Below are 27241 nucleotides of genomic sequence, written 5' to 3'. Positions count from 1 at the left end.
TTCAAGGTCTCTCAGCCCACCAGTTACCTCCCCACAACTTTCTCCAGGGTGCCCACCTATCTCCCTTCATCAGCCGTAATCTTGGCCCGGCCCATCCCTGTCACCACCAGCCACTCTTTACGGAAGCCCTATGGCCCACCTCCTGGCAGGGTCCAACACCTATTCAGGACCCGCACGTGTATTTAACCCCAAGGCACTACAACCCCCAATAGGCTTTGCGACAACCCTTCGTCAGTTCCCACCAAAGAGGAAAGGCTTTTCAGCGCGGGCCAGGCACTGAATGGCTTTTTGGGAATTGTAGTTCATTTGCGAAGAGCCGGGAGCAAGGATAAGGCCACAAGCCACCCTTCCCAGAATGCACAGCGCTCCTTCTCACCAATCGGAGGCTCGAATCTTGGAAGGGGGCGGGGAAGAGAAGGAGCTGCCCAGCGCATGCGTGGTATGTGTGGCTGGGGAATTCATGTGGAGGTCAGAGTGGAAGCAGGTGAGAATCGAGGGAAGGTTCGGACCGACGTCCGGCGTCTCTGCAGATCCCTTCTGTGTTCCCATTCGCAATTTGGGCGGGTGGGGTGTGTGCGTTGGTCTGCCTCGCGTCGGAGGGGGAGAGGCGGTGAGCCCGGGACGAGCCTGGGGTTGCTTCGAGTAAGGAAGGTGTGTATGGGGGCGGGGTGAGGAATAATCCAGAAGCTCTTGGAAATGGAAAGACTGAGGGGTCCGGACTGTGTGCCCCGGCCTCGGGTAAGGAACGCTGAAGTGCACCGGGAGAGATCACGGAAGCCTCGGGTCTGGGAGGGAAGAAGGGAAGATTTCAAGGGGAGACGACGCTGGGGCGGGGCATTAAAAAGTTCAGTGCGGGAGTAGGTTCTAGTTAGGTCAGTGGTGCTCCCGCGCCCCCCCCCCCGCCTCAGCCCCGCCCTCCCACCTCTTCCAGGGTTCTCCTTTGCAGTGCAGCTGTGGAGAGAGCCTGTTTGCCCCTTTGGTTCTTCTGATATCTTGGTCCCAGGATGTCGCCCACCGCCTGCTTCCATAATAACTGGTTATTCTTAATAGCTGATGGTGGAGAACCGCTCCGGTGAGGAGTTAAATCGTTCCTGCTAGACTTGGACCTCCAGGTTCTAATCCTGCTTCCACCATGGAATGGCTGTGTGGTCTTTGGCTTCTCTTGTAACCTTGCTGTATGCCTCAGTTTCCTCCCCTGTAAGAACCTGCTTCTTAGGGGTTGGTGTGAGGATTAAGTAATTACCCTTAGAGGATTGCCTCCTGGAATAAAAGCTAGCTGTTAGTGTTATTTTTGCTGTTGGAATCACCATGTAGCGCATTCTTTGAGTTACTTTCCCAAACCAGAATTGTCCAGAACCAACCACACAGCCTTCATCTTGGGGTCCTGCTTGTCCAGCAAATGGAAGGGTGGTTTAATGTGGTGCGGAGTTCTCTGTGGATATCCAGCCCATGCCTCATTCCCATTACTGAATTAGGTGCCCCAGACCGCTTTTCCTTAGTGGTAGAAAAAGAAGAAAGAAGTGGAAAATTTTGAAAAGCAGAAGAATCGATACTACACTTTTCCAAGCTGTAAAGTTACTTATGAGGGGTCCTTCATTGCATGATTTAGAGCTCTCACAAGTGGGGAAAGAAATAGCCAGCGTGAGAAGTGAATATGTTGTCTCAGAGAAGGCTTTCTCTTTGAATTTTGGGATCGAGTTGTTTTGTTTTGTTTTGTTTTGTTTTTATTCCCATAGGTGTGAGTGGGTCCAGCCAAAGGAGACATGGCTGCCAAGGTGTTTGAGTCCATCGGCAAGTTTGGCCTTGCCTTAGCTGTTGCAGGAGGAGTAGTGAACTCTGCCTTGTATAATGGTGAGGCACTGGGGTAGTGGGTCACTGCCCTTTGCTGGAGGATTCCCATTGGTTTGCACAGCCCATGCGACACTCCTGGTGGCAGCCGCTGTCTGTGAATGTGCTTGTGACCAAAAGGGTCACCTGCTGCCATCCCACACCATATGGTTGCCTTGTCAGTCGAGCCTCTGTCATTCCTTGTAGCCATAGGTTCTCTCAGAGCCTTTCTTCCCAAAGAGCCTCCCAGCCTGCTTGTTAATGAAACATTCCCTGTTGCTCTTGTTGGTTTGAAGGGAAGCCGCAACTTCCCTTGTGTCAGGGATCTCACTGGCTAGCTGCGAAGGAGAGCTCATCTGTTCCCCTTCTGCCTCCGTGTGGAGTAACTCAGCAAGGGCTTTAGCTCTGGTGCCTTTATCCAAGCAGGAGCTTTTGCTCTGCTGCACATGGGTCATTCCAGACAAAATATCTTCAAGGTGCATTGCCCAGCTTTCAACAGCGTGGCAGTGGCTTAAGCTGACGTTCCTTCCAACTTTCTTTTGTGACCTTAGGCAAGCTATTTCCCCCTCCGGAGGTCTCAACTGCTTCTCTGATTGAGCGGTAGGACTGAACTGGTTTATCTTCCAACTCTGGTAGTCTCTGGCTCTCATGGTTGGAAAGCAGCAATAAATGGACCTACCTCATGTGTGACTGGCAAGAGGAGGATTGCATTGAGTGAACATATTTGGAGCAACTTTAAAGTCCAGTAAGGCAGAGACAGAGAGCCCCTGACGAGAAAAGCTTACTTGGTTTAAACGGCACAGCTCTGTGCTCTGATCTTTTAGCCACTCCGCACAACTAGACCGTAATTACTGGCACTGATTTCCTTTTGAATCAAAAGAACAGCTCTGTTAACCCTTAAAACCTGAGAGAAACCAAGTTCTTGGAAAGAGCAGGATCTTCCAAATTTTAGGATTTCCACAGTTAGGGCGCTGCTTCTGGGAACACTGGCTTAAATTGGAACTAGGATGGAATGTAGTAACAGTGAAGACCTGGGTGAGTTTTAGGAAGAAGTTTTGGGAGGCGATTTCCTGAACATGTGTTGGGGGATGGGATAGTTAATCAGAAAATCAGCATCAAGTTGTTTCAAAGAGAAAAGATGCTGAAGAACAGCTCCTCTTACCAGAGTCCTTGGGAAGACCCTAGAATGGGAGGGGACTGCTGAGTTCTGTGGCTATTTAGAAGCTGCTAGGGCCCACAGTGTGGGAAGACAGAGCAGGAGAGGGGAGACTTAATAACAGAAAGCACCAAGGTACTTTCACAGATAGCCTTTTGGTTAAAAGGTGAAGGGATTTTTAGTTTTCTTTTTTTTTTTTTTTTTAGATTTTATTTATTTGAGAGAGAGAGATCACAAGCAGTGGGGGAACGGTAGAGGGAGAAACAGACTATCTCCTGAGCAGGGAGCCCGATCAAGACTTAATCCCAGGACCCTGGGATCATGACCTGAGCGGAAGGCAGATGCTAATGACGGAGCGACCCAGGTGCCCCTGAAGAGATTTTGCTGACTTGTCATTATCGTTCGTTCCTAGTGGATGCTGGGCACAGAGCTGTCATCTTTGACCGGTTCCGTGGAGTCCAGGACATTGTGGTGGGAGAAGGGACTCACTTTCTCATCCCCTGGGTACAGAAGCCTATTATCTTTGATTGCCGCTCTCGACCACGTAATGTGCCAGTGATCACTGGTAGCAAAGGTGAGTCTTGCCTGTGGGCCACATAAAGGAGGGTGTGTGGGAGGGTTGCTGTAGGATTCCGAGGAAGCTGACCCTCCCCTAATAAGAATTCCTTGCATATTTTTTCTGGATAATTTTAACGTAGATTCATAGAAATATGTACCCAAGGTGGACACACAGACAGCTGTACAGATTTAGAGAAATACACGAAGGTCTATTTCAAAAGTTGTGTAGTGCTCCAGTTTTTTTTTTCTTTTTTTAAAGATTTTATTTATTTATTTGACAGAGATCACAAGTAGGCAGAGAGGCAGGCAGAGAGAGAGGGGAAGCAGGCTCCCCGCTGAGCAGAGTCTGATGTGGGACTTGATCCCAAGACCCGGAGACCATGACCTGAGCTGAAGGAGAGGCTTTATCCCACTGAGCCACCCAGGTGCCCCAGTGCTCCAGTTTTAAATCTAAAAGTGCCTTTGCTCCCTCGGTTGTCCCTTCCCGTTTCGCATTCCCCGCAGTGACTGTGTAACTGGGCTACAGCCCTTCTGTGCGCCTTCACAGCCCACTTACCCTTTGCCTTGTTCTCTGAGGCCTCTGTTGCCAGCAGTGCTGGCCTCACACTGTCACTTACAGCTATTTTTTTTTTTTTTTAAGAGAGGGAGAGAGAGAATCTTAAGCAGGCTCCATGCCCAGCATGGATCCCAAGCCAGCGCTCCATCCCAGGACCCTGAGATCATGACCTGAGCCGAAATCAAGTCGCTCACGGGACTGCACCACCCTAGGGCCCCTTGCACTGTTATCTCATAGGCAGTGGCCTGAGTCCCTGAGAGCAGACCCTTGGCTGACGTGCCACTGGATTGCCAGGGAGCCCAGAACGAACTGCCATCACCAATCTCCTACCAGCGTGCAGAGAGAAATGCACGTAGCAGGCGGTGGCCCAGCAGTGACTGAGCTGCAAGAGGCGAGGATCGTGTGGATGTTGGTTTATTATCTCGGGAACATTTGATGCCTTCAGGGCTGTTCCCCGACAGATGTGTGCTTACTGAGACCGTCAGGTTTTGTGTTGGGTTGCAGGGTAGGAGGGCGGTTCAAAGATACCTGAAGCGGGGGCCTCAGGGAGCTCAGTCCCCCAGGGCCGTAGACATGAATGCGTAGTTAGAGTGAGCGCGGGGAGTCCTAGAGTCAAGGGTGTGCGGCGGAGGGGAGCAGAGAAGAGAATGACCAGCCCCACGGGTAGCTGCGCAGGCACCTGGGAGGAACTGGGTTTGGGCTGGGACAGCCCTGCGGCTCAGGCAGAGGCGGGGAGGGGTAAGCCGGCGTTGAGCAACCTGGCCGGTCAAGGGTCTGGCTGGCCTCCCACAGGAGCTCAAAGGTGGGGTTAATCGAGAAAAATAAAATTTTAACTTAGGAGCGTAGTTCTAAGCTTTCCTCCTCTTTAGTGGTGCTTTCTCTGCCGTTGTACAGCCCTTATAAGGATACGTTACTTATCTTCAGAACTGTTGGTAGGCAGTTCCAGAGATTGGGAACTAGCGGGCGTGCATTTCCTGCTTCTCTGCTGCCTGATTCGGGACTAGCCCGTAGGCACTTGGTCTCTGTCATGGACAACTGCAAACACACTGACCACGCTTCAGCCTCAGGCAGGCCTGCCTCGTGGCGGGGAGGTTGTAACTCCTGTCATGTGCCCTCCGCTCCTTTGCCTGGGCCAAGTCATGAGAGGCAGGCTCCAGAAGAATCTGACGGCCCCTTCTAGCTGTTGTGCGTTTGACACGGTCCTCCTTCACTTCCCGAGACGTTCCAGGAAGGCAGATGGAATCACCCCCATTCTGACAGGCACGGAAATAGGCCGAGATCGGTTGAGGCTCATTGAGGTCACCTCATTCGCAAACAGCAAGGTAGGACGGCAGCCCAGGCCTTCCGATGGCTGGTCCAGCCACAGAGTGGACTGTTTCCGCTGGACCTGTGATGACCTCCAAGGCATCCTCCTGACAGGGGCCTTGGAAAGTCTTCACCAGAAAATTCTTGCCATTGGCCTGTTTCCTTAGAACATTTGCTCTTTCAAACACCACATGGTAGCTAGCTCTCAGACACGGAAGCTGTACTGCGTCTATCAGAGGGCATTGGGTATTTAACAAAAAGCTATCATCACCACAAGCCTTTAGGAATTTCTAGCTCTGCTGCTCGGCTGGGTTCTGTACCAAGGAAGCTATGCCCAGGGCTCCTGCCCTCTAGGATCTTAACAGCAGCAACTTTACTTACAAATCACAGCAGATTGAGGGTAGGAGAGGTCCTCTAGAAGGCCACTGTGGTTGTTACTTGTAACACCAGTGTCTGCCCCCGCCCTCAGATTTACAGAACGTCAACATCACCCTGCGCATCCTCTTCCGGCCCGTTGCCAGCCAGCTTCCCCGCATCTTCACCAGCATTGGGGAGGACTACGATGAGCGCGTGCTGCCGTCCATCACCACGGAGATCCTCAAGTCCGTTGTGGTGAGTGACGGGGCTGCGGCCTGGAGCCCGGCCCCCAATAGATGGCGAGGGGGCAGGAGGAGAGTGGCACTGGCCAGTAGTTCTCGTGGCCTCTCTGCTTCGTCGTCCTCTTGACCAGCTTCTCTGCCCTTCTTTGGAACCAGGCTCGCTTTGATGCTGGCGAACTGATCACTCAGAGAGAGCTGGTGTCCAGGCAGGTGAGCGATGACCTTACAGAGCGAGCAGCAACCTTTGGGCTCATCCTGGACGACGTGTCCTTGGTAATCTCCGCGGGGAGCCTGTGGGAAAGGGGGCTGCGGTTCTTGTTCGGGGGCTTGGCTCCATTTCTGGGTGGACGCTCTTGGTGCGGCCTTTCACTTCCCTACCTGTGAGGCTCGAAAATGCAGAACCTTCTTGACTCTCAGGCAGTCTTCTCGGCTTTGTTTGCAAATGAGGCTTCTTTTGCTCTCCTCTGCCACACCCATTTTTCTTCTGACTTCCAGCCCTACCCAACCTAGGATCCCTAAGCACTAGATTTTCCACCTTCCCAACGCTGTGAGTGTTCCCCGGAGCTTCCTAGGAAGCAGTGTCTGGCTAGCCCCGTTTGATGTAAGAAGAAACCACCTAATGAGGCTAGAGAGGGCTCAGAGAGTCTTTGTCCCCAGTGCAGACCTCCAGCCTGACCCTCGGGAATTTCCTGACACTTAGGGTCTGAAACTCAGTGAAGTGAGTTCTGGGAGCCCCCGGTGAAAGGTGATAGAGTGTGAATGAGTGGTTCTGCTCCCCAACGCCTGGTGTGGGGGGCAAGGGACATTTCTGAGGTGTGAGGTAGCCTCCGGAGACTGTATAGTGTGTGTATTTATAGGACATTGAATGCCGTAACTCAGAACGCAGTACAGGCAGGATAGCGTTTCAGATCAAGGAGGGAGGGGAAGGGGTCGTGTTTCTAGATTTTCTGGGAAAAATCACTTGGAGTGATTTGTTCGGATAGCAAGGTGGGGTGTTTCCTGTTCGCTCTCCTGTGCATCGCCGGGGAAAGGTACCATTTCCCCCCCAACATCTGTGCAGCTGTTTAAACAGCCGAGCTCCAGGGCATCCAGACACCCAACGCCCACCCAGGTCCACCTTGTGGTAGTCGCAGGCTGCAGAAGGGCCTCCGGGCTCCCTCTACTGGCAGGAGGCCAGGCTGCAGCCGCTCATCTCCCGGGCGAGCAGTTCCTCGGGCTGTGAACCCGAACACCTCGGCTGTGAGAAAACCCTAAGTAAAAACCAGAGGAGAAGCTTGGCATTTCGCTAGGCTTTAACCACATACTCCATTCTGGGGAAATGTGGGCTGACCGCAAGAAACCGTATCTAAGAGGTGTGAGAAGAAAATTAGATTTCATGGGGAATTTGCTGCCCTCACCTGGCCTTTTGAGAAAGAAACTTTATTCCATAATTACGCATCTCATTTTTCATTTCTCAGGACTATATTTTCCTCCCTAGACTTTGAACCCGAGTCCAGAAATGGAACAGGCGAGCTACAACAGCTGCAGTTTAAGAGCGAGGCATGTTAAAAGTTGTGGAAGACAGTGGGACTAGGATTGACTCCTGAGAAGTTTTGGGGCGGCTTATGTTGTTTTTTTTCTAAAGCCGAGTTTGGGAGGGTCGGGGAGGAGAGGAGGCAAATAGATTTTGATAGCAAAACCAGTGCCACCCTTCCCTGCATTTCTTCCTTTTTAATGTAAAGTTGGATAAAGGAGTAAGTTGCTCTAGACCAGGCATCAGGAGTGGAGTTCTGTCCCATTTCCGCTGTCACTGCACACCATCGCCTCAGCCAAGTCTCAGTGATAACGTGTCAGTGGGGAAGGTCTGTGGGTAGTCAGAGTTGTAAACCCTCACCCTAAGCAATAGCTTTCCCTGCCTTCTCTCTTAAACCCTTTACCAGAAGCGCTCACACATGGGGAATAATACCAGGATTTGCGTTCCACCGTCCCGTGTCCTCTTCCTGTTTCGCGGTGGGGCTGCCGTGAGAAGGGAGTGGACTGGTTAAGCCATAAGCAGAGAACATCACGCCCTTGAATCCCTGAGAACCAGCTGCATCCTTCCCTCTCAGGGGCTCAGTTTTCCATCTGGCCTCTCTGAGGGCTCAGAACAGGCCATCAAAGGACCTTGGATGAGCCCTAGTTGGAGGTGGGGGTCCGAGAACCCACAGTCTCTTCCCCTGGGGAGGTGGTCAGTTGAGCAGGTACCTTCTGGGGCCCACGGGCCATTTTCTGCCTGAGTGCTCCATGCCACAGGCGACAGAGTGACTTGCAGGCACTGTGGAGGCAGCCCAGGCTTCTGGGGTGTGAGTTCAGTCTGGACACGGATGTGGAGGTGGAAGGGTGTTCTGGCCTCCAGAGGCCTCCAGCTGCTAGAGCCATTCCCAGCCTCTTCCTTCCCAAGGCCAGGGGGTCAGGGGGCCTCACGGCGGCGCTGCCGGAACAATTACACCGCCTCATCTCGCGCGCGCGCGCTCTCTCCCCTTAGACGCATCTGACCTTCGGGAAGGAGTTCACAGAAGCGGTGGAAGCCAAACAGGTGGCTCAGCAGGAAGCAGAAAGGGCCAGATTTGTGGTGGAAAAGGTGAGCGTTCAACCAGATGGCAGGAGCCTCTCTCCCCTCTCTCCTGTGCTCAGCCTCCCTGTTTGCTGGGTGGCCTGGAAATTCATCATCTGTCATCTGTCCTTCCGGGATCATCGGAAGGGGATTGAAGGAATCGTCCTCCTGCAATTGGTTCCAGAGTCTTTGGGGGCTAGTCAGGGATATGTGGAGTTATGTTCCGAAATCACCGAAGGGTCATTTTTCTTCCACTTCCCTAAGATCAAAAACACTCTCCTGCAAATAAAAATGTTTTCTCCTGGAATATTTTCAGCTTCCCTGCAAAGTCATTTTTAACCATGGTCATGCAGTGAAAGCTGACAGCAAAAAGGATCAAACGTTGTGCCAGATGCACTATCGTCACTAGGTTTTTTCAAGCCCTAAATCCATCCAGATGTGGTGGAGCGTGCTGGGACACGCTGTATTTGCACAGCAGCCTGGTCTTCTGGTCTTTGCAAAAGTGTTATTTTTTGTTGTTCCCTCTTCCCACTGCTAGTTTTTCTTGGGTTAGTTCTCATCCAAGAACCCTTGGTCCTCTAAAGCAGAGAAAAGAGCGATATATGGGCGGCCAACATTTAATTTTAGGGAAGGTAAACTCTTTGTCGGCTGGGACTTCCTTGCTTCCCCCACATCCCCCTGCCTGCCATCTCCAGAGCCTAGAACGTGTCAAAGATCTTACTTGGGAATACTTAGTAGATGCTCAGTTAACATTTGTTGGTACCTTCCTCCCATGACTGAGTTGTGCATCACACATAAGGAGATCATCCTGTTGATGCGGGCAGGGAGAGCCTAGAGATCTCATTCTGTCACCAGGGTTCCTAGTCAGGAACCAGCTTAGCCCAGGGGCAGCTCACGGGTGGGGCGTCCCATGTGCCTGCAGCTCCTGCTCAGCTGCTGTTTCCTTAGGTGTGTTAGAGGAATGTCTCCTGGACTTGGGACAGGAGGGACAGGCGAGCCTGAGGGTGGCTTCTACCTTTTCTCTCTCTCCTGTTTTCCTTGGTTTGGATCCTTCTAGCTCAGAGTAAGGCGGCTGGGCAGGATTGCTGTTCACGTTAACAAGGACTTTGAAATAAGACAGTTACGCAGCCGACAGAGATGTGTCACCAGGAGGACGAGAAGTGGGCAGTGTGCTGCAGGAGAGAGGAGGGTTGGGTGGGTAGTGTTTGTTGAGCCTGTCCGGTGGAGATGAAGGTAGATTCCAGAATTCCTGCGGGAGCCAATGAGGGCCTGTAGCCTGGTCCTTCCAAGGCTGCTGGATGGCAGGCAGCACCCTAAAGTGTGATCTTGGTCTCCCCCTACCTCCACTGTCTTAGGCTGAGCAGCAGAAGAAGGCGGCCATTATCTCTGCCGAGGGCGACTCCAAGGCCGCCGAGCTGATTGCCAACTCGCTCGCCACTGCAGGCGATGGCCTCATCGAGCTGCGCAAGCTGGAGGCCGCAGAGGACATCGCATACCAGCTCTCGCGCTCCCGAAACATCACCTACCTGCCAGCTGGGCAGTCTGTGCTCCTGCAGCTGCCCCAGTGAGGCCCAGCCACCCGGGGCCCAGCCCTGAGCACTCTCCGCACCGCCGTCCCTCTGCCCCCGCCCCAGAAATCACTGTGAAATTTCATGATTGGCTTAAAGTGAAGGAAATAAAAGTGAAATCACTTCAGATCTCTAATTATCAGATGAAGCTTTTTCATTCTTCCCATTTCTATCCACTTTTTGATCCACCTCCCTCCCCCAAGTTGCCAAGTGCCTACGCAGCCCGGGGCCCGCTGGCGCTCGGACCTAGGCCCGCTGGCGCTCGGTGGTCGGCAGGAGATCGGCTGGGCTGCGGTGTCGTGGGCCGGGAGCACTGGGAGCTGCCAGTCTGTCCTTTAGGCGAGATGTGAGGAAGTTGGCACACGCAGCTGTATGGAGAGCACAGGTCTCCATGTTTCCCAGCGGTTTCTCCACAGACCCAGCTGAAGAGCTGACGGGCAGGGTCAGAGAGGAAGTCATCTGTCTTACCAGAAGGCTGATTCTCTTTAGCCACGGGGCCAGTGGAAGCAGGTGTGAACAGCAGGGCACAGACCCGAGACTCTGCCCTTGGGAAGGTGGGTGGCCCTGACGCACTCCCCAACCAGGGGCCGGCCGCCAGGATGGACTTGGAGAGTGAGCGAGCAGGCCTGGACAGAGACGTGAGTCCTGTTGAAGACTTCCTTTCCACCCCCAACCTTGAAGTCTCAGAACACCCGACGGAATTCCAGCTTGAAGGATCACATCCTGCCGAGTCTGAACACGCCTGCCAAAGACGTGTGCGTCCTGCGTTCCTGGCTCCCTCCTTCAGAGACCACGCTTCCAGGAGGCTCTGTGTGCTCGGAAGGAAATGTCATGGGAAGAAAACAAATGTGTGTAAACTGCAGTCAATAAATGACACCCAGAACCTTCTAGCTCAGTCTTCTGGGTTTGCTTTTTTGTTTGTGGGAGCTGTGGGCTCAGAACAGAGCATTCTAGCAGTTTCCACGTGCACATGTTTGCCTCGCCAGCTGGGACAGTCTCCAGCAAGGCAGAGAATGGTTTGGTTTTAGAAAATCTAGCTTTGTGCTGTGTTCTAGATCCTCCCCAGCCTGAAATAAATTTCCACTGTGTGTGGCTTTTGGGACCACTGTGCCTTCCCCCTCGCAGGAAGGGGCAAGCGGCACGGGGTACACGTGCAGTTCAGTGCCCACAAGTTCAATGTTCCGTAAATGGCTTCAGATGTCTGTGGTGGGTTTATATGGCTTACTCTGTTTTGCCTTGTTTTAGAAATGACTTGGCATTTGAGGGGGCGAACTTGGTGCATTTTGGATGATGGGGAGGGAAAGCAGACCCACCACTGAGAAATGGACCAGTCTCCCACCAAAAATCCTTCCAGGAGCAAGACAGAAACCACAGTGCAGTGAGCACTCAGTGGACACTTTAACCCTGTGCTCAGTTTAATCCCTGGGTTCCCCACCTGGCCGAGGACAGCGGTCTTTTAAGAGGACTCTGCAGCCGGGTCTCTGACCTGAATTCACATTCCCTCTCCCTGAGGGGGGGCCAGCGGTCAGTAGTCAGTGGTCATTCCTGCACCTGCTCCCCTCCCAGGGCTTTCGAGTGGGGGTCCAGTCCCTTCCCATTCCCCCGGAGCACTCCGAAAGTGCAATGGGCCTAGCTAACCCTCCCCCCAAAGCCTGGTCCTGCTTGACACCCATGAACCCTCGTCTGGCCCAACTCCCTCACCTGCCCTGGCACCCTTTGTCTCCGGGTGTCTCTTCCTACTTGCTTCTTGCTGTAAGATTAGTGAGGCCTGCAAATGAGGTACCTGCCCTCCAAGCAGGTCACAACCCCGAGCAGAGAGCCGAATTCCTAAATAACTTCCAGAAAGGCTTCCTCCTTTCCTGCTGTTTATTACTGTGGACGCCCCTTTTGGGGGATGGGGGAGAGGGCAGCAAGGGGCAGGGCGGCAGACCCTCCCCACCACCTCCAGGCACTTTATAAAAAGAGCAGTTGTGTTTCTTGCATTTGGTGGGAGATTGGGTTTCTTCCTCCAGGTGTCTGCAGGGGAGCCCTCCACAGTTTGTGTGTCCCCTCCGCCTCCAGGCCAGCTCTTCTAGCTGCAGACAGGTTCCTGCTGGTTTGGCCTGTGGACGGAGGAGGCCGCTGGCAGCCCAGGGGCCTCATTCTGCCTTGACTTCCGCCAAGTCATTCTTTCCACAAATGCTCAAGTGATGTTAACTGGCTCCTTAGTCCGGGAGCCCCCTGATGGCCTCTGGGTTTCTCCAGAAGCTGCCACAATGGGCCTTTATCAGCTTGGGATTCTCTGGGCCTTGGATCAAAAGCCATGTCTTGTCCCAGCCAGGGAAGGGCCAGAGTTAGGGAGTGCTGTCCTCCCTCTCTCCTTGGGTCAGGCTGAATTGCCTCCTTGTTCTGGCACTGAGAGGTCCTTGCTTACTAAGGCGGCAGTGGACCCTGGATAGGCAGGGGAGAGAAGAATTCTCAAAGGGTTGTTTTTTCCTTCCTTCTGCTAGTTTGACACAAACTCTGCCAGTGTGGACCAAGGGAGGAGGAGTTGCACTGTGGGCATGCCCAGGTGGGTTGATCTGAAAGACAGGAAGAGGCAATGGAATAGTAGTCAAATCCTCATTTAGCAAGTGCTATTCTAATAGGCCATTTCAGCGATGGGCAGGGGGGACGTGCTGTTAGGACGTCTCCTTAACCTTTTTTTTCTTTTTTTTTCCCTTGACCTTTGACATCCACCAATAATTGTGAGCTAAACAGCCCACCCTGATTAAAGATAACTTGGGTGAAAAGGTCCTAAGAGGTTATATCAGATTTCCTTGCCTTTCTGAGGCCTTCCATTCATCCTGCACATTGTTCCAAACTGCATTTTTCTTTTTTAAAATTTTCTTTATTTATGTGACAGAGAGAAACAGCAAGAGCAGAAACACAAGCAGGGGGTTTGGGAGAGGGAAAGTAGGCTTCCCACTGAGCAGGGAGCCCAACTCGGGGCTCGATCCCAGGACTCTGGGATCATGACCTGAGCCAAAGGCAGATGCTTAATGACTGAGCCACCCAGGCACCCCTAAACTTCATTCTTCTAAAGGAGACCTTCTCTCCTCCCTCCTGGAAAACCTTCAGTGGTGACTCCTTGCTCACTTCATAAAGTGCAAGTTCTTATCCTGGCATTCAAGGCCCTCCCTGGTCCTGCTAACCACGGACTACCTTTCTAGTTCAAGTTCATAGTTTCCTACTTGCCTTCACAAACCAACTTAGTGGCTCCAGGGGAGTGGGGAGTGTTGAGAACGCCAGCACCTAGTGGTTTTGGGGAAGGAGGGTGGCAGGAATGCCACAAGACCTACTTTGTATGGGACAGACTCCTAATAAAGAATTGCCTCCAAAGAAACGCCAGTAACACCCCTCCCCCAGTGAAAACACAGATTGAGTTCTTGTCTACACTGGCCCATGCTTTTCCTGCACCCTCTTTGCTCAGTGTCACCTCAAACGGAGAGCCCTCCCCCCACATTTCACAGGTCCAGATATCCCCACCATCCAGGACTTTCTCTTCCACAGGACATCTGCGAAGTCACCTCTGCCCCCTATTCTTGACCTTGACTTGCCAGGGTTCCTATCCACATACCCATGAGGCATTTAACACTCTCTGCGTCAGGTTGTAGTGTGTGGTGTGTGTTCTCTGTCCTACTCTACATTTAAAAAGGGCAGGACCTTTTCATGATTAAGCATTCCCCCTTCCTCTTCTTTCCCCCAACCACTGCCCAATCTTTCCCCCCAGTCAAAGGTCCCTGCTCCCCGTGGGAGCTCCTGAGTGTTTGTTGAAGGACCAGATGAAGAACTATAGACAGCACGGGACCAAGGTTGGGATGGAGGATCAAAAGCCAGGCCCCTGAGCTCTCCCCCTGCAACATCACATGAAGTTACTTCAAGCTCCTCTGGATCCGAGGCTCAGGGTCGAGCAGCCCAACCCCTCCACTGATGTGCCCCCTAGCCCGACGTCACAGTGCCCTTACTCTCTTGCTTCAGATGGCCTCCATGTGGGACTCTGCCCTTGCCACCATCGCCTGCCTGCAGCTCAGTGCCTCCTGCTTCTGTCTTGAACTTCTTTCTCTCTCCCTCCATGAGTCCCAGTCCTTCTCCCTGGTTTGGGCCCAACTTAAAGTCCCTCCTCTGAAGGAATTCGTCTGTGGCCGATTTGCCCCAGCTTTCCGAGCATATAAAGTCTCGCTTTATAAGAAGAACACGGGCTCTGGATGTCGGCAACACGGGGATTGAGAATTCAACAAGGAAAGAGCCATGAGGCCTGCCCAAGCTGGTAGAAGCCTGGATGCTTGGGCAAGGCCAGGTGCCCAGAGCTGGAAGCGAGAACATGGAAATGTACTGGCTCAGGGAAACCACTTATAGGTGAAAGAGAACCTCTTTTGCGTGGAACCCTGGGTGGATGGAGAGGAGGGGATCTTTCTAGCACCCTCCAATCAAGCTACCTTGGAAGAGAGAGAAAAGCCAAAAGGACAAGGCCACTTTGGGGGAGCTGAAAGCTGTTGTCACCCCTGAAGTGTAAGCCCAGCCATCCAGATTAGCCACAAAGGCCAGGATCGAACAAAGGCTCGGGCCACCTGATTTTGGCTGAACCACCTCAGGGGTCTGGTCCCCCGGCCCACGGGCCCACTGGCTGAGAACAGCACAACTGTATAGCTTACAAGCTAACAGTAGTATTTATGCTTCTGAATGGTTGGGGGAAATCAAAAAAGAAAGACAATTTGGTGACTCATGAAAATTAGGTGAAATTCAAACTTCAGTGTCCACAAGTCAAGTGTTGTTGGAACATAGCTATGCCCATTACCCTTCAGCAGCAGGGCTGGAGAGTTCCAGCAGACCCCCTCATGGCCTGCAGAGCCAAAAGTATTCACTCTTCCTCCCACTTTGCAGGACAAGTTTGCACAGCCCTGACTCAGGGGATTGGATAGTCTTGGAGAAGAAGAGGAAGAAGCCCGGAATTTGGAAGTCTCAGGCACCAAGCAGGCTGAGGGCTTTAAGTCTGATACAGTGTAATTGTCACCAGAGTTCCTTCTCGTGACAAGGCTGAGGCTTTGGCGATCTGGAAAACAGAGTGACACCAGGGCCCTGGCACACAGATTTATGATGCCCACTGATCTCCGTGGTTTGCACATGTTTCTGAACTAGATAGGAGGTGGGAATGAATGGCAGTAGCAAATAGATGGGAATTAGGAAGGACCTGACGGTCCCCTAGAGTTTCGAGGATCTCCAGATCTGGGGTAAAAGCACTTCCTTTCCACCCTTTTGCCCTCCAGGTGGGTTTTGCTGCTGGACCGTCCTTCCAAAGCAAGGAGAGGCCACAGCTAAGAAAGGGAGCCCAGTGCTCAAAGACTCCCAGAAACAGGAGACTCTGGGAGTTTTAGCCCCTGGGTGGAGAAGTCTCTTGGTTAAGACCACATCTATCGGGGCACCTGGGTGGCTCAGTGGGTTAAGCCTCTGCCTTCGGCTCAGGTCATGATCCCAGGGTCCTGGGATTGAGCCTCACATCAGGCTCTCTGCTCAGTGGGGAGCCTGCTTCCTCCTCTCTCTCTGCCTGCCTCTCTGCCTACTTGTGATCTCTGTCTGTCAAATAAATAAATAAACTCTTTAAAAAATAAAAATTAAAAAAAAAATACCACCTCTATCCTGGGGACACCAGGGTGGCTCCATTGGTTAAGTGTCTGCTTTTGGCTCAGGTCATGATCCCAGGGTCCTGGGATGGAGCTCCTCGTGGCGGGAGGGTGGGGGGCAGTCCCTGCTCAGCGGGGAGTCTGCTTCTCCCTCTGCCTCTGCCCCTCCCCCTGCCCTTGCACCCACACATGGTCTCTCAAATAAGTAAACAAAATCTTTTTTAAAAAGGACCACATCGGTCCTGGATAACCTGGATTAAAGAGCTACAGATGCTGTTCAGTGTGGATTGTGCCAGGCCGAAATTCTCCCAAGCATTCAACAGCAGGAGCTTGCCGCCTCTCGCTAGCCACTGCCTCTTGTCCCTGCTTGCCTTTGTCAACCTCTCAGTGTGAGCATTTCCCTCCTCCAACCCTTCCTTCTTCAAGATCCTGTCCAAAACTCACTTCCTTCAGGGCTCCTTCCTTGTCTGACTCCGCCCCTGCCGAAATCACAACAGGAGAAAACTGAGCAAGAGACTTTCACATCCTCAGGAACAAACCCTTCCTCGAGGTGAGGAGGGAGAGGGGACTTGCCCTACGTCCCACAGGATGCGGGTGACAAAGCCAGGGGTGGAGTTCAGGCCTCCTGACCCTCTGACCAGGGCTGCTTTCATCCCACCTCTAGTTTGCCAGTCTTAGATCTGAGGCTCCGTGTCATAGAAATCTTTCCTTGCACTCACAGGTGAGTGAGCGCGTGTGAAGTCTTCATCACTTCCCCAAGCATACTTTCTTCCCTGTCTAGACTCTCGTAGGTGAGGGACAGAGACAATGTCTTCCCTTTTGGGAGGCCCTGACCCAAGGCAAGTCTGGGCTGGGCTGGACTTCCCAAATTTCTTGCTCCAAAAAGCAACTCCATTTATTGGAAACAAACGGGTTCTAGAATTAGAAAGATTTGGGATTGGAGTCTGATTCTGCCATTTATTAGGTTGGGAGACATTCAGTAAATTACTTAAATACTTCAAGCATTCTTTTTTTCTCTTAGCAAAAAAAAACTGAGGAAATGGGAGTGCCTGGCTAGCCCAGTCGGTAGATAGCACGTGACACTTTATTTTTTTTTTATTTTTATTTTTTGGCACATGAAGCCCAATGCGGGGCTTGAACTCATAACCCTGAGATCAAGACCTGAGCTAAGAGTTGGATCCTTAACCAACTGAGTCACCCAGGTGCCTGGAGCATCAAACTCTGGATCTCAAGGTCGTGAGTTTGAGCCCCACATTGGGTGTAGAGATTACTTAAAAAATAAATAAGTAGGGGCGCCTGGGTGGCTCAGTGGGTTAAGTCTCTGCCTTCGGCCCAGGTCATGGTCCCAGGGTCCTGAGATCGAGCCCCACATCGGGCTCTCTGCTGAGCAGGGAGCCTGCTTCTCCCTCTCTCTCTCTGCCTGCTTCTCCACCTACTTGTGATCTCTGTCTGTTAAATAATTTTTTTAAAAAAATAAATTTTTAAAAAAATTTAAAAATTAAAAAAAAATAAGTAAAATATATTTTTTTAAACCTGGGAATAAATATCCACATCACAGCGTTGTTGAGGAGTCAATGAGCAAATGTGAAAATGCAGGCCTCAGCGCACAGTAGATGCTCAAAATATTCTTGTTCCCTATTTGTGTTCTGTGGGACTGGCTGCGTCTTCCAGTGTCAGAGACCCAGAAACTTCTTTGGCATCCTGAGATAGCAATGGGCATCTCTGTGCCCCTGATTGCATGCTGGCTATCGAGAAGGGAACATAGGGACCATGATGGGTCCGACTCTGATTTGATTCAAACAAAAAGATGCAGGAGGAGTAGGGTTCAGGGCTTCTCCTCCCCAGGAACCCAGATGTCTTGGAATAGATGTTTTGACTGAGCACTCAGCACAAGCTGGGTCCAGCCCATGTTTGTACCATGTTTGTACAAGTTGACTGGGCCAATGCCCAAGTGCATTTTGTACAAGGACTCTGTGTTCTAGCCTTCCTATGCCACTGTTTGCACAGGTCGCTTCATATCCCCAAGGCTCCGTTTTCCCATCCTTACAATGATAGCAGAAGTCCATTAGCCATATGCCAACTGAGCTCAGGGGGGAGTGTCCCTCAGGTCCAGTGGGGCTCTGAGTCCCTCCTTCCCCTGCTGCAGCCAGAGTAGTGAATTGATCAGTCCAACATGAAGACCCTAGCCATTGCTGTCATTTGAAGGAAGGACTCCATGGCTGCAAAAGTTTGAAAGCCGTAATCCCGGTTGCCAGAGGTTCCTTCCATTACCCTTGGATTTCAGGCCAGCCTGGGTAGGCAGTGGTCTCTCTTCTCCACTAGATGGCAGCAGCCTGCCTGCTCCCGCAGGTGCCAGGCTACCCCGGTGAGTATAGGATGTTCAGAAAAAGATCTCAGGGAAGGACTAGCAGGCTGTCAGCGCCAGCCCTGAGGACAAGTAAGTAGGTCGAGGTGACCCTTTGTAGACAACTTCTGGATATAGAAACCCTGGGGCATCTATGGCTGTAAATATACCAAGTGTCCTGCCCCAACCACCAGCCAAACGGGTGCTACCCCTCTTTGCCAGGTGGGAGATTGCCACCCAGCTCAGCTTTACTTCTTTCTTAGACCCGGGAGGCTCCTGGGGAGCTGGGTACTCAGGCTTTGGCAGCCGGAGGTCCATCTGGGGAGCTCCCGCAGTTGTTAATGAACTAATGAAACTCAAAGGAGATGTCAGAATCTCTTTCTGAGACTCCAGGAGTTTCCTTCCAATTTCTCAAAGCACACCTAAGGAGGAGCAAACAGTAGAGAACAAGTACCATTTCCACAAGTTGCTCCATGCATTCACCCACTAATGATTGTCGGGTACCCACTGTGCACGGTCCTGGGATGAGAAGACAAATCAGACACAGGTCCTTTATACAGAAGCTCTTACAAGTTGGTCCAAATGACAGGTGATCGTGTCATGGGTATCAAAGTACCTTCTATTGTTTTTCTTCTTCCCTTCAGATTTCTCTTCCTTGTTGTTTGGTTTGGGTCAAAAGCAAAATGATGAGGCCATGGAATGGGGAACGAAAGTGGGAGTGGAGGTGTTTGGAAGGAAGCCACAGACAGCTCAAACGTTTGCCGTAAGGAATCCACGGAGTGGAATGAAGAACCGGCCATGCTGTCCCTTACTGATGCGTACAGATCTTAAAACAAAGCGTTTTCCCGTCCTCTCCCATAAATTTTCCTGGAGAGTCTCTGACACACCAGCTTCATCTTATAAATGCACACTGCCTGATTCTTTATATTGCCTTAAAAATAACCCTTAGTGGTTCAATGCCATTTTTTAAGTTTGTGGGGTTTTTTAAAAGATTTTATTTATTTATTTATTTATTTGACAGAGAAAGAGATCATAAGTAGGCAGAGAGGCAGGCGGAGAGGGTTGGGGTGAAGCAGGCTCTCTGCTGGGCAGAGAGCCTGACGCGGGGCTCGATCCCAGAACCCTGAGATCATGACCTGAGCCACCCAGGTACCCCTGTTTTGTTTTGTTTAAAGTAATCGCTCTACCCAACATGGGGCTCGAACTCACAACCCAGAGATGAAGATTTTGCATGCTCTTGTGACAGAACCAGCCAGGCACCCCGATGCTTTTTATTTTAAAGGATCCAGAGACATGTAAGGAAGAAAACGGAATGGAGCAGAATTCCATTGTCCGCAGGTAATATTTTTGAAATATATAAACCTTACTAAAAAAGGCAAACAGTCCCAAAAGATAACTAATGCAGAGTGAAACCTTCCTACCACTTTTCTCCCAGTTCCTGTCCCTCAAAATAACCACTGTCAGGTTGCTTTAATTTCTTTCCAGACACGAAAAATCATGCATTCTTGCCACAGCAGCATCTACTAAGCCGCCCCCTTCTTCTGCTACGGCATTTTTCTCTGTACGGATCTATCATGTTTTGTTGTCACCAGTTGGTTTGCGGAGGACTTGGTGGTGGTTTGCAAGTATTTTGCTGTTGCAAACAAAACCACAGTGCATGCTGCCTGATTTCTTTTAAATGACCTAGTGATCGGTGATCTCCGCACAGGATTTCTCTAGAGAGCAAGAGAGTTGTGCCTAGGATCCTAGGAAATAAGCTTTGGGGTCAGGGAAAGGCAGTGCTTGAGCCCTCTCCCCCCTGCAAGCCGCGCAGAGGCTTCGTGTTATGAATGCGTGACTCTGGCTTTTTTAAGGAAGTCATTACTTCACCTCCTGTCCCTGCCAAGCTGGCATGACTGCTACGGGGCCAGCCAGCTGAGCATGGCCACCCCAGGACACATCTCCCAGCTGGTTGAGGGCTGGCTGAATGGGTGGATGGGCTCCCTGGCACCCTCGGCTTGGGCCAAGGTTGCTCAGCTCAGCTGGTGTTCGTGGCTACACGGGCTGCTCTGAGATTCACAAACAAACAGGAAGCCAGTCCACTTCCTCCTTGCTGGGGCTGGTCCCCCGTCCTTATCGCCTGTTAGCCTGGAGGGGAAGGGGCTGCTCAGGATTCCCAAGGCAGCTTCCTGGCAGAGGTGGCTGGGGAATCATGGGTCCTCCTGCCAAGATGGGCTCCCCATCTCTTTGCACCCATTTGCCCAACTGGGACAGCTTCATCGACGGCCAAAGTTAAGCTCAGCTCTCTCCCTTTCGGGAAGCCTTTTCTGATAAATCCCACCATGTTTGTCTCCCTCTCCTCCTGTTAATTCTGAGATGCCTAGCACGGGGCTCTCTAGGTGCTTGTGGTGGGAGAGTTTTCTCCCTGGAGAAAACTGACCTACTTCCTTTTGCCGCCTCCTCCTACCCACCCAGCATGGCTCTTTCTGCCCAAGGGGGACACCTGAAAAAGGTGTGTAGACTGAATGACTGACCAACTCATAAAGGAGGGCCAGGACAAAGGAGACAGAACAATGTTGCAGCCACAATGTTGCAACCCTCTTGGTGGGGCCAGGAGGCATCGCTCCTTGGGACCCTGGGACAGTTGCTCTGGGGTGGTGACAATCACCAGAGCGTGAAACAGAGGTGTGGCCAGGGTGGAGGCAGGAGATGAGAGGGACTGATAGTCTGTCTCATCGGCAAGTCCTCAAGGCCCTCTGGTCCGCGTGGAAAATCTGTTCCCTGCTTTTTAATCCGTAGTACGTTATACAGGGGGGCTCATTTTTTAAGGAATTTTAAAACATGGTCGACAGAAAAACAAGGCCCTTGCTCCTTGGCAGTGACTCAGAGCTTGCAGTAGGCCACGGCAGTGCCCGGGGCCGTCATTAAGACTATGGCTTACTTTCTTTGGAGAACATTAGCCCTGGGCCCAGCAGGCCGCAGTGAGTCACCGTCAGTTGCTTTAAAACAAATGAAAAAAAAATCTCTGACACCAACTTGTTTAGTTGCCACTGTTCTCTTTTTTGAGAAAGCCGGGCACAGAAACCGAACTTCAAAACAAGCAACAATTACAACAGAACCTTGAAAGGCCAGTTATCTCCCCATTTTGCAGTTGCTGAGGCTTCAAACAAAATTTCTCTGTTGAGCTCCTGGGGTGCAGAGAATCATGAGACATGAGACAGGGTGGGGCCTGGAGACCAGCAGGTGAGGACCCAGTGGAGAGTAGCTGGGAGGCTGGGCTGGGGGCTGAGGTCAGAGAGCTAGGAGCACAAAGGGTTTCCTGGTAGCAGAGACCTTCCAGAAGATTTGAAGAGGGCAGTGGGGCGGGGGGGGGGGGAGAGCAGCGGTGAGGGGAGCTCTCTGAGCTGCATCTCCCAGGATGAGAGAATTCCCCAGAAGTCCCCCTAGAGCCTCCAAAGGGCATCAGGAATGTGGGTCACACAGGTGGCCTCAGAGATGGCCCTGGTGGCCCTTCTGGGGATGTGTGAGGCTCTGGCACTCTTGAACTTCACCTGGCTCCACAGATGGTCTTCACTGCCTCCCCCAGGGCTAAGCTCAGCTCCCCATGTGTCCTGTACAGTTCCCAAGGCTTCAACCCACAGCCAGTGTGGGGGGTGTTTACTCCCCCAGCGGAGGGAGGGAGAGCTTACCAGAAGGGAGGGTGGGGGCTAAGGCTGGAGCCAGTGGTGAGGGACACAGCGGTGGCCTCCGAGGCTGGCATGCCGCTCTCAGCCCTCCAGCATGCCCGCAGCCCTGCCCAGTCCTAGCTGGACAGTGAGAGGTGAGTGAAAACCTCAGGTTAAAAATACCCACTCTTGTTGTAAAGAGAAAGAAGAACAGGAAGGAAGCGTGGGGAGGCAAGGCAGAAGAGACAAAGAGCCCCAGAGGAGAATGAGCTGTTATTAATGGCCCAAGCCAATTGGGTAGTCAGGTGGGGAATGCCCTCCAGGTGCCCGAGGGGCCAGTGGGCAGGGGACAGGGTTGAGGGTGTGCTTCAGGCAGCCCCTCCCAGAAGAGTGATAGGGTCCCACTGATGCCAGTTTTCAGATCTCCCAGCAAAAAGCCTTGGCCCAGGAATGGAGTGAGCAGGCAGAGAGCTACCCCCAATGCCCACCTGGCAAGAACAACAGGGTGGGGGGCGCCTGGGTGGCTCAGTGGGTTAAAGCCTCTGCCTTTGGCTCAGGTCATGATCCCAGAGTCCTGGGATCAAGCCCCATGTTGGGCTCTCTGCTCAGCCGGGGGCCTGCTTCCCCTTCTCTTTCTCTCTCTGCCTGCCTCTCTGCCTATTTGTGACCTCTGTCTGTCAAATAAATGAATAAAATCTTTTTTTTAAAAAAAAAAAGAAGAACAACGGGGACACAGTTGTGCCTGTCACTTGTCCAGGGGAGAGAGCCATCTGGGTCACGAGTCCCTCAGCCTTGTGCAGGGTGGAAGGTTGTTCCACTGGCCTTGGGAACAGCAGCCACTCTTGTGGAGGGAAGGGAGAGGGGTGAAGGTCAGTGAGGTATGGGGCACTGCCGGTGCCGTAGAGGTCACAATCAGAGCTCCGGATCCGGGAGGCAGAGTGTGACTTCTAGCTGTGCCCTCGACTAGCTGCGTGACCTAGGCCTGTCAGGAGGCTTCCCCAGACATCAGTTTGCTCATCTATAAAATGGACACACCAGAAGTGCCCACATTACACGGCGCTATGGTCAGCATGGGGTCAGCTGATATACCCAAGACGGCTAGAGCCATACCCGGTGCCTAGTAATCACTTTAAGTGTTAGGTGTGGGGGTGTGGAAGGGGGGAGCAGTGCAGGTGACAATGGGGAAGAAAGGCCTGACACCGCAGGTCCGTGGGACAGCCCTTCCCAGAGAGTCTGCCACCACACCGGGCAAGGAGGGAGCAGGAAGAGGAAGGTAGAGAGAGAAATAACATTTGTGCCCTAGTGTTCAAGAACCAGCATAGAGGGGAGGATACAAGCAACTCAACCATCACATGTCGGCTTAGGGAGTTTCCTTCCAGGCACTACGGTGTGGAGAGATGCAACAATTTTCAAACACTTCGGTGTTTGGAAGGTGCCAGGCTGCTGGTCTTGGAGGTTAAGTGACAGAATTCAGCAGGCAGAGCAGAAAGAACGTGAATTGCTGAGTAAGAGTGAACACGGGCCTCGGCCACTCCTGGGTGGTTGGCTAGGGGTGACCAGTCTGGAAAGGTCTGTAGGGTGAAGCCGAGAGTTCACACTTTCCCCTATTGGCATGTGGCAAATGGAGAGGCTAGGAAGAGGGGAGACCCCAATCGGGCTTGTGTGTCTGGCAGATTTCTCCGGCAGAGATGTGGAGAGTGAAAGAAGGGAAGAGCGTGGCGGGAGGCTGAAATGGCCCTAGCAGGGGTCAGGGTGCTCCGCCACGGATCGGGTTTGCAGTTCCTCATCTATACAACGGAGCATTTCATGGGGCCCTTAATGGACCTTGGGAATAAAGCGAGAGAAGTGGGCTTTACAAAGAAGGCTTTGGAAGTGACCTTGAGGTGGGCTGAGAGAGCCAGGAGGGCGCTGGAGATGGCTGAACTGGCGCGTGTGCTGATGGAAAGGAGGTGGGATGGCAGAAGAGCCCCTGCTCAGACTGAGTCAAGGCAACAACTTCACTGTGATTCCAACACGGGGCTGGACGGGAGCGGAGGGCCATTGTGTGCCCCATGGGGGCTCCTGGGGGAAGCATGGGAGCGTGGAGGACAAGGCTCTCTCCACGTTTACAGATCACAGCTGGAAAACCGCAGAGGATCACAGTTTACGTTACCGGGTTAAGTGACATTATGGACTCTGTTATCTAACTTGAACGGAATCAACTTCCCCAAAAGTGGATGCGGGGGCAGGTGGGGGTGAAAAAGATTCCTGCAGGTGCCTGGGTGGCTCAGTCCGTTGAGCGGCTGACTCTTGATTTCGGCTCAGGCCACAGTCGTGATCTTGCGGTGGGGGTGGGGCTGTGAGATTGAACCTCACATCGTGTAGGACTCCCCAGTCCACAGGGTATCTGCTTCGCTCCCTCTCTCTGCCCCTTCCCCTGCTCACTCTTTCTCCCAAACAAATGGATGAATCTTTAAAAAAAAAAAATAGAGAGAGAGAGAGAGAGAGAAATTCCTGCAAAGACACCCCAGAGCAAAAATTCCTAATTCGGCACAGGAGAAAATAACATGGCTGCAGCTTCTCAGATGAGCTTTTTATTATTTGTTTGTTTGTTTGTTTATTTGACAGACAGAGATCACAAATAGGCAGAGAGGCAGGCAGAGAGAGAGGGAAGCAGGTTCCCCACTGAGCAGGAAGCCCGACGCGAGGCTCGATCCCAGGACCCCGGGATCATGACCTGAGCCAACGGCAGAGGCTTTAACCCACTGAGCCACCCAGGAGCCCCTGAGCTCTTTTTTAAGCCCCATCACGAGGTGAAAATGTCTACAGTCTGAACAGGTCTAACATGAAGAGAGCCACAAAGAACTCTTTTGTCATTTGTAATTATCAATTATATTGAAACGGGAAGTAACCAGGACACCTGGCCGGCTCAGTCAGTGACTCTTGATCTTGGGGTTGTGAGTTCAGGCCCCACAGAGGGCATGGAGCTTACTTTAAAACAAAACAAACAAAAAAGAATAAAAGAAATATGAGCTTACCCTTCTACCATGGTTGAAAACGAACCTCACCCCAAGTTTACACTGTCTTGAGATCCATGTCACGGCATGCGTATTCGGGGTTCAATGCTCAAATCTCGTCACTGATGAGCACTGATGGCACGGGAGTTGTCACTTGTGCATCTGTTTGATGTGGGCAAGCGTTCCTGAAGGCAGAGCTTTCGGGTCCCAGGGCACGCACTGGTCTCCTACTCGATCAATTTCATACACCTGTCATACTACAGATTGCATTTACCTCTTAGAACAAGGAATGCTTCTATTCAAAGCATGGCCGCAATGGCTCACCTCTCTTTCATTGCCTGGGTCCCTCTCTTCCTTCTGGAGGAGAAGATTAGTCAAGCTCCCTGGAGAAAAGCATTCAGTAGAAAAGCATTCAGTAGAAAAGCATTCAGGCGTTACTGAAGTCACGTTACTATTATTAACAACAAGAACAGGCCGGGTTGAACACCGCTCTGAGGGTTCTACTAAGGACCCAGGTGAGAGGTTTCTAAACACATCCCACATCATTCAATCTCTTTCACCTTATGACCCCAGGGGGCCTTCTGGTGTATAAGTCCTTTGGGGCATGGACATCGCTGGGGCTTTGAAAAACGGAAGCCCCCAGAGGGTGGGACTGCCCTTCTCCAAGGAGGGAAGGGCTCACCTCCTACTAGGAAAGGTTCGAGGTCACACTGGACCCACAACTGCTCAGGGAAAGCATCCCACGGGTCAGCCCAGGAGTCAAAGCCAAGGAACCAATACCTTTACGGGAGACCCAGGGGCCCACTCCCCACTAGCAAGGATGCTGAGAGGGCAGAAGTACAAGCATAAACTTTTATATTAAAATAATTATGAAATGGATGCATTCCTAGAAACATATAAACTACCATAACTGAACCAGAAAGAAATAGAAAGCCTGAACAGACCCATAACCAGTAAGGAGATTGAAACAGTCATTAAAATAATTATTTTTATTTTTTTTATATTTTATTTATTTATTTGACAGACATCACAAGTAGACAGAGAGACAGGCGGGGAGGGGGGAGTGGCGGGCAGAGAGTCCAATGCAGGGCTTGATGCCAGGACCCTGAGACCATGACCTGAGCTGAAGGCAAGGGCTTAACCCACTGAGCCACCCAGGCGCCCCTTATTTTTATTTTTTCAAAGCACAATTGTGTGGGGAATTGTAGAGGGTGGGGATGATTTTTGGCTATAATTTATGTCCCACACTTACTGAGCACGTTCCTCGTGCACAAGGCGTTGTACTAGGCAGATGGGGACAGGCAGATGAATGAGACTTGAGCACAGAGATGATCCACGCAAGCAGGGCTCCTGGATGGCACAGTTGGTTGGGCGGCCAACTTTTGGTTTCTGCTCAGGTTGTGTGATCTTGGGGTCATGGGATTGGGCTCTGCGTCCAGCCCTCTACTTAGCTTGGAGTCTGCTGGGTTTCTCTCTCCCTCTCCCTCTGCCCATTCCCTGCTCTCTCTCTCTCTCACTCTGTCTTTTAAATAGATAAATAAATCTTTAAAAACAAAACAAAACAAAACAAAAAACAAAAAACAAAGATAAGCAAGCAAGCCCCACAGGAGGTGGCTCCCAGAACTCGAGAGCTTTACCCAAAGAGGAACCAACATTCCGTGGTGGGACGAGGGTCAAGCATACCTACGCTGGCAATGAACTCTGGCTGGGGCTTTGAAGGCTAGGATGGGCTGACCAGGTGTAGATGAAGGACATGATATTTCCCAAGCAGGACTGGAGCGACGCATGAAAAAGCATGGACTACGTATGACCAACAGTGAGTGGTTACTTCCGGCCAGCATCTAGAGGATAAAGAAGAGCGGGGCTGGAAAATTGGATAAGAACCAGATTTTAAACAGCCACACGCTAGACTGTGAGATCCAGAGTTTATCTTCAGTGAGCAATGGGGAGTCTCTGAAAGTTTTGGGGCAGGTGAGGCAGCGAACCCAAAGAAGTCAGAAAAAACACCAAACTCGCCCACGGTCCTACGGCGAGTCAGTCTGTGGGCCAGCCAGGCCTTGAAGTCAGAGTTGTATTGACACACGGTGTCAGACCCAGATGGCTCTGTGGGAAAGTGCTCCAGGCCAGGTGCGGGCAGGCAGCTTCTCTGGGAAAGCCTGGAGCCCGAGTTTCCAGGGAGCTGGGCGTTCTGTCCTGCCGTTGGCTTGGGTCATGTTGAGCCGAATCTTCCCATGGAACCTGGGTGGTGGATGAGCCGGTGGCTGGACTGCACTCCTTGGGAACCCAGAAGGGTTGGGCTGGGAATGGCAGACTGTGGGATCGTTGCAATAAAATGAAGGGAGAGGAGCCCTTCGAGTGTCCTGGGGTGTGAGGCGCACAGGGCGTGGGGCCTTGCATTCCTGGAGGGTTAAGACGCCACCACTGATGATTATCATTATTATTCCTGCTCTGGCTTCTCTGAGCTTTCATCCTGCAGG

General features: G+C 51.9%; 1 protein-coding gene across 2 annotated transcripts; it reads left to right on the top strand.

Moving 5' to 3' along the window:
* Window positions 1-403: 403 nt before the first annotated feature.
* Window positions 404-11031, top strand: PHB1 (prohibitin 1). Of its 2 annotated transcripts, XM_059378954.1 has the most exons (7): window positions 404-484; window positions 1737-1851; window positions 3396-3557; window positions 5872-6014; window positions 6158-6274; window positions 8505-8600; window positions 9929-11031. In XM_059378954.1, exons 2-7 carry the CDS (start codon window positions 1764-1766, stop codon window positions 10139-10141), a joined length of 819 nt encoding a protein of 272 aa, XP_059234937.1. In that variant the 5' UTR covers window positions 404-484; window positions 1737-1763; the 3' UTR covers window positions 10142-11031. The 2 variants fall into 2 exon arrangements, with proteins under 2 accessions (XP_059234937.1, XP_059234938.1); XM_059378955.1 differs by lacking the exon at window positions 1737-1851 and having other exon boundaries at window positions 407-484.
* Window positions 11032-27241: the final 16210 nt, after the last annotated feature.

The sequence above is a fragment of the Mustela nigripes genome, chromosome 16 (genome assembly GCF_022355385.1).
Source record: "Mustela nigripes isolate SB6536 chromosome 16, MUSNIG.SB6536, whole genome shotgun sequence".
NCBI classification, from domain to species: domain Eukaryota; kingdom Metazoa; phylum Chordata; class Mammalia; order Carnivora; family Mustelidae; genus Mustela; species Mustela nigripes.
This window is presented reverse-complemented; position numbering and strand designations above follow the sequence as displayed.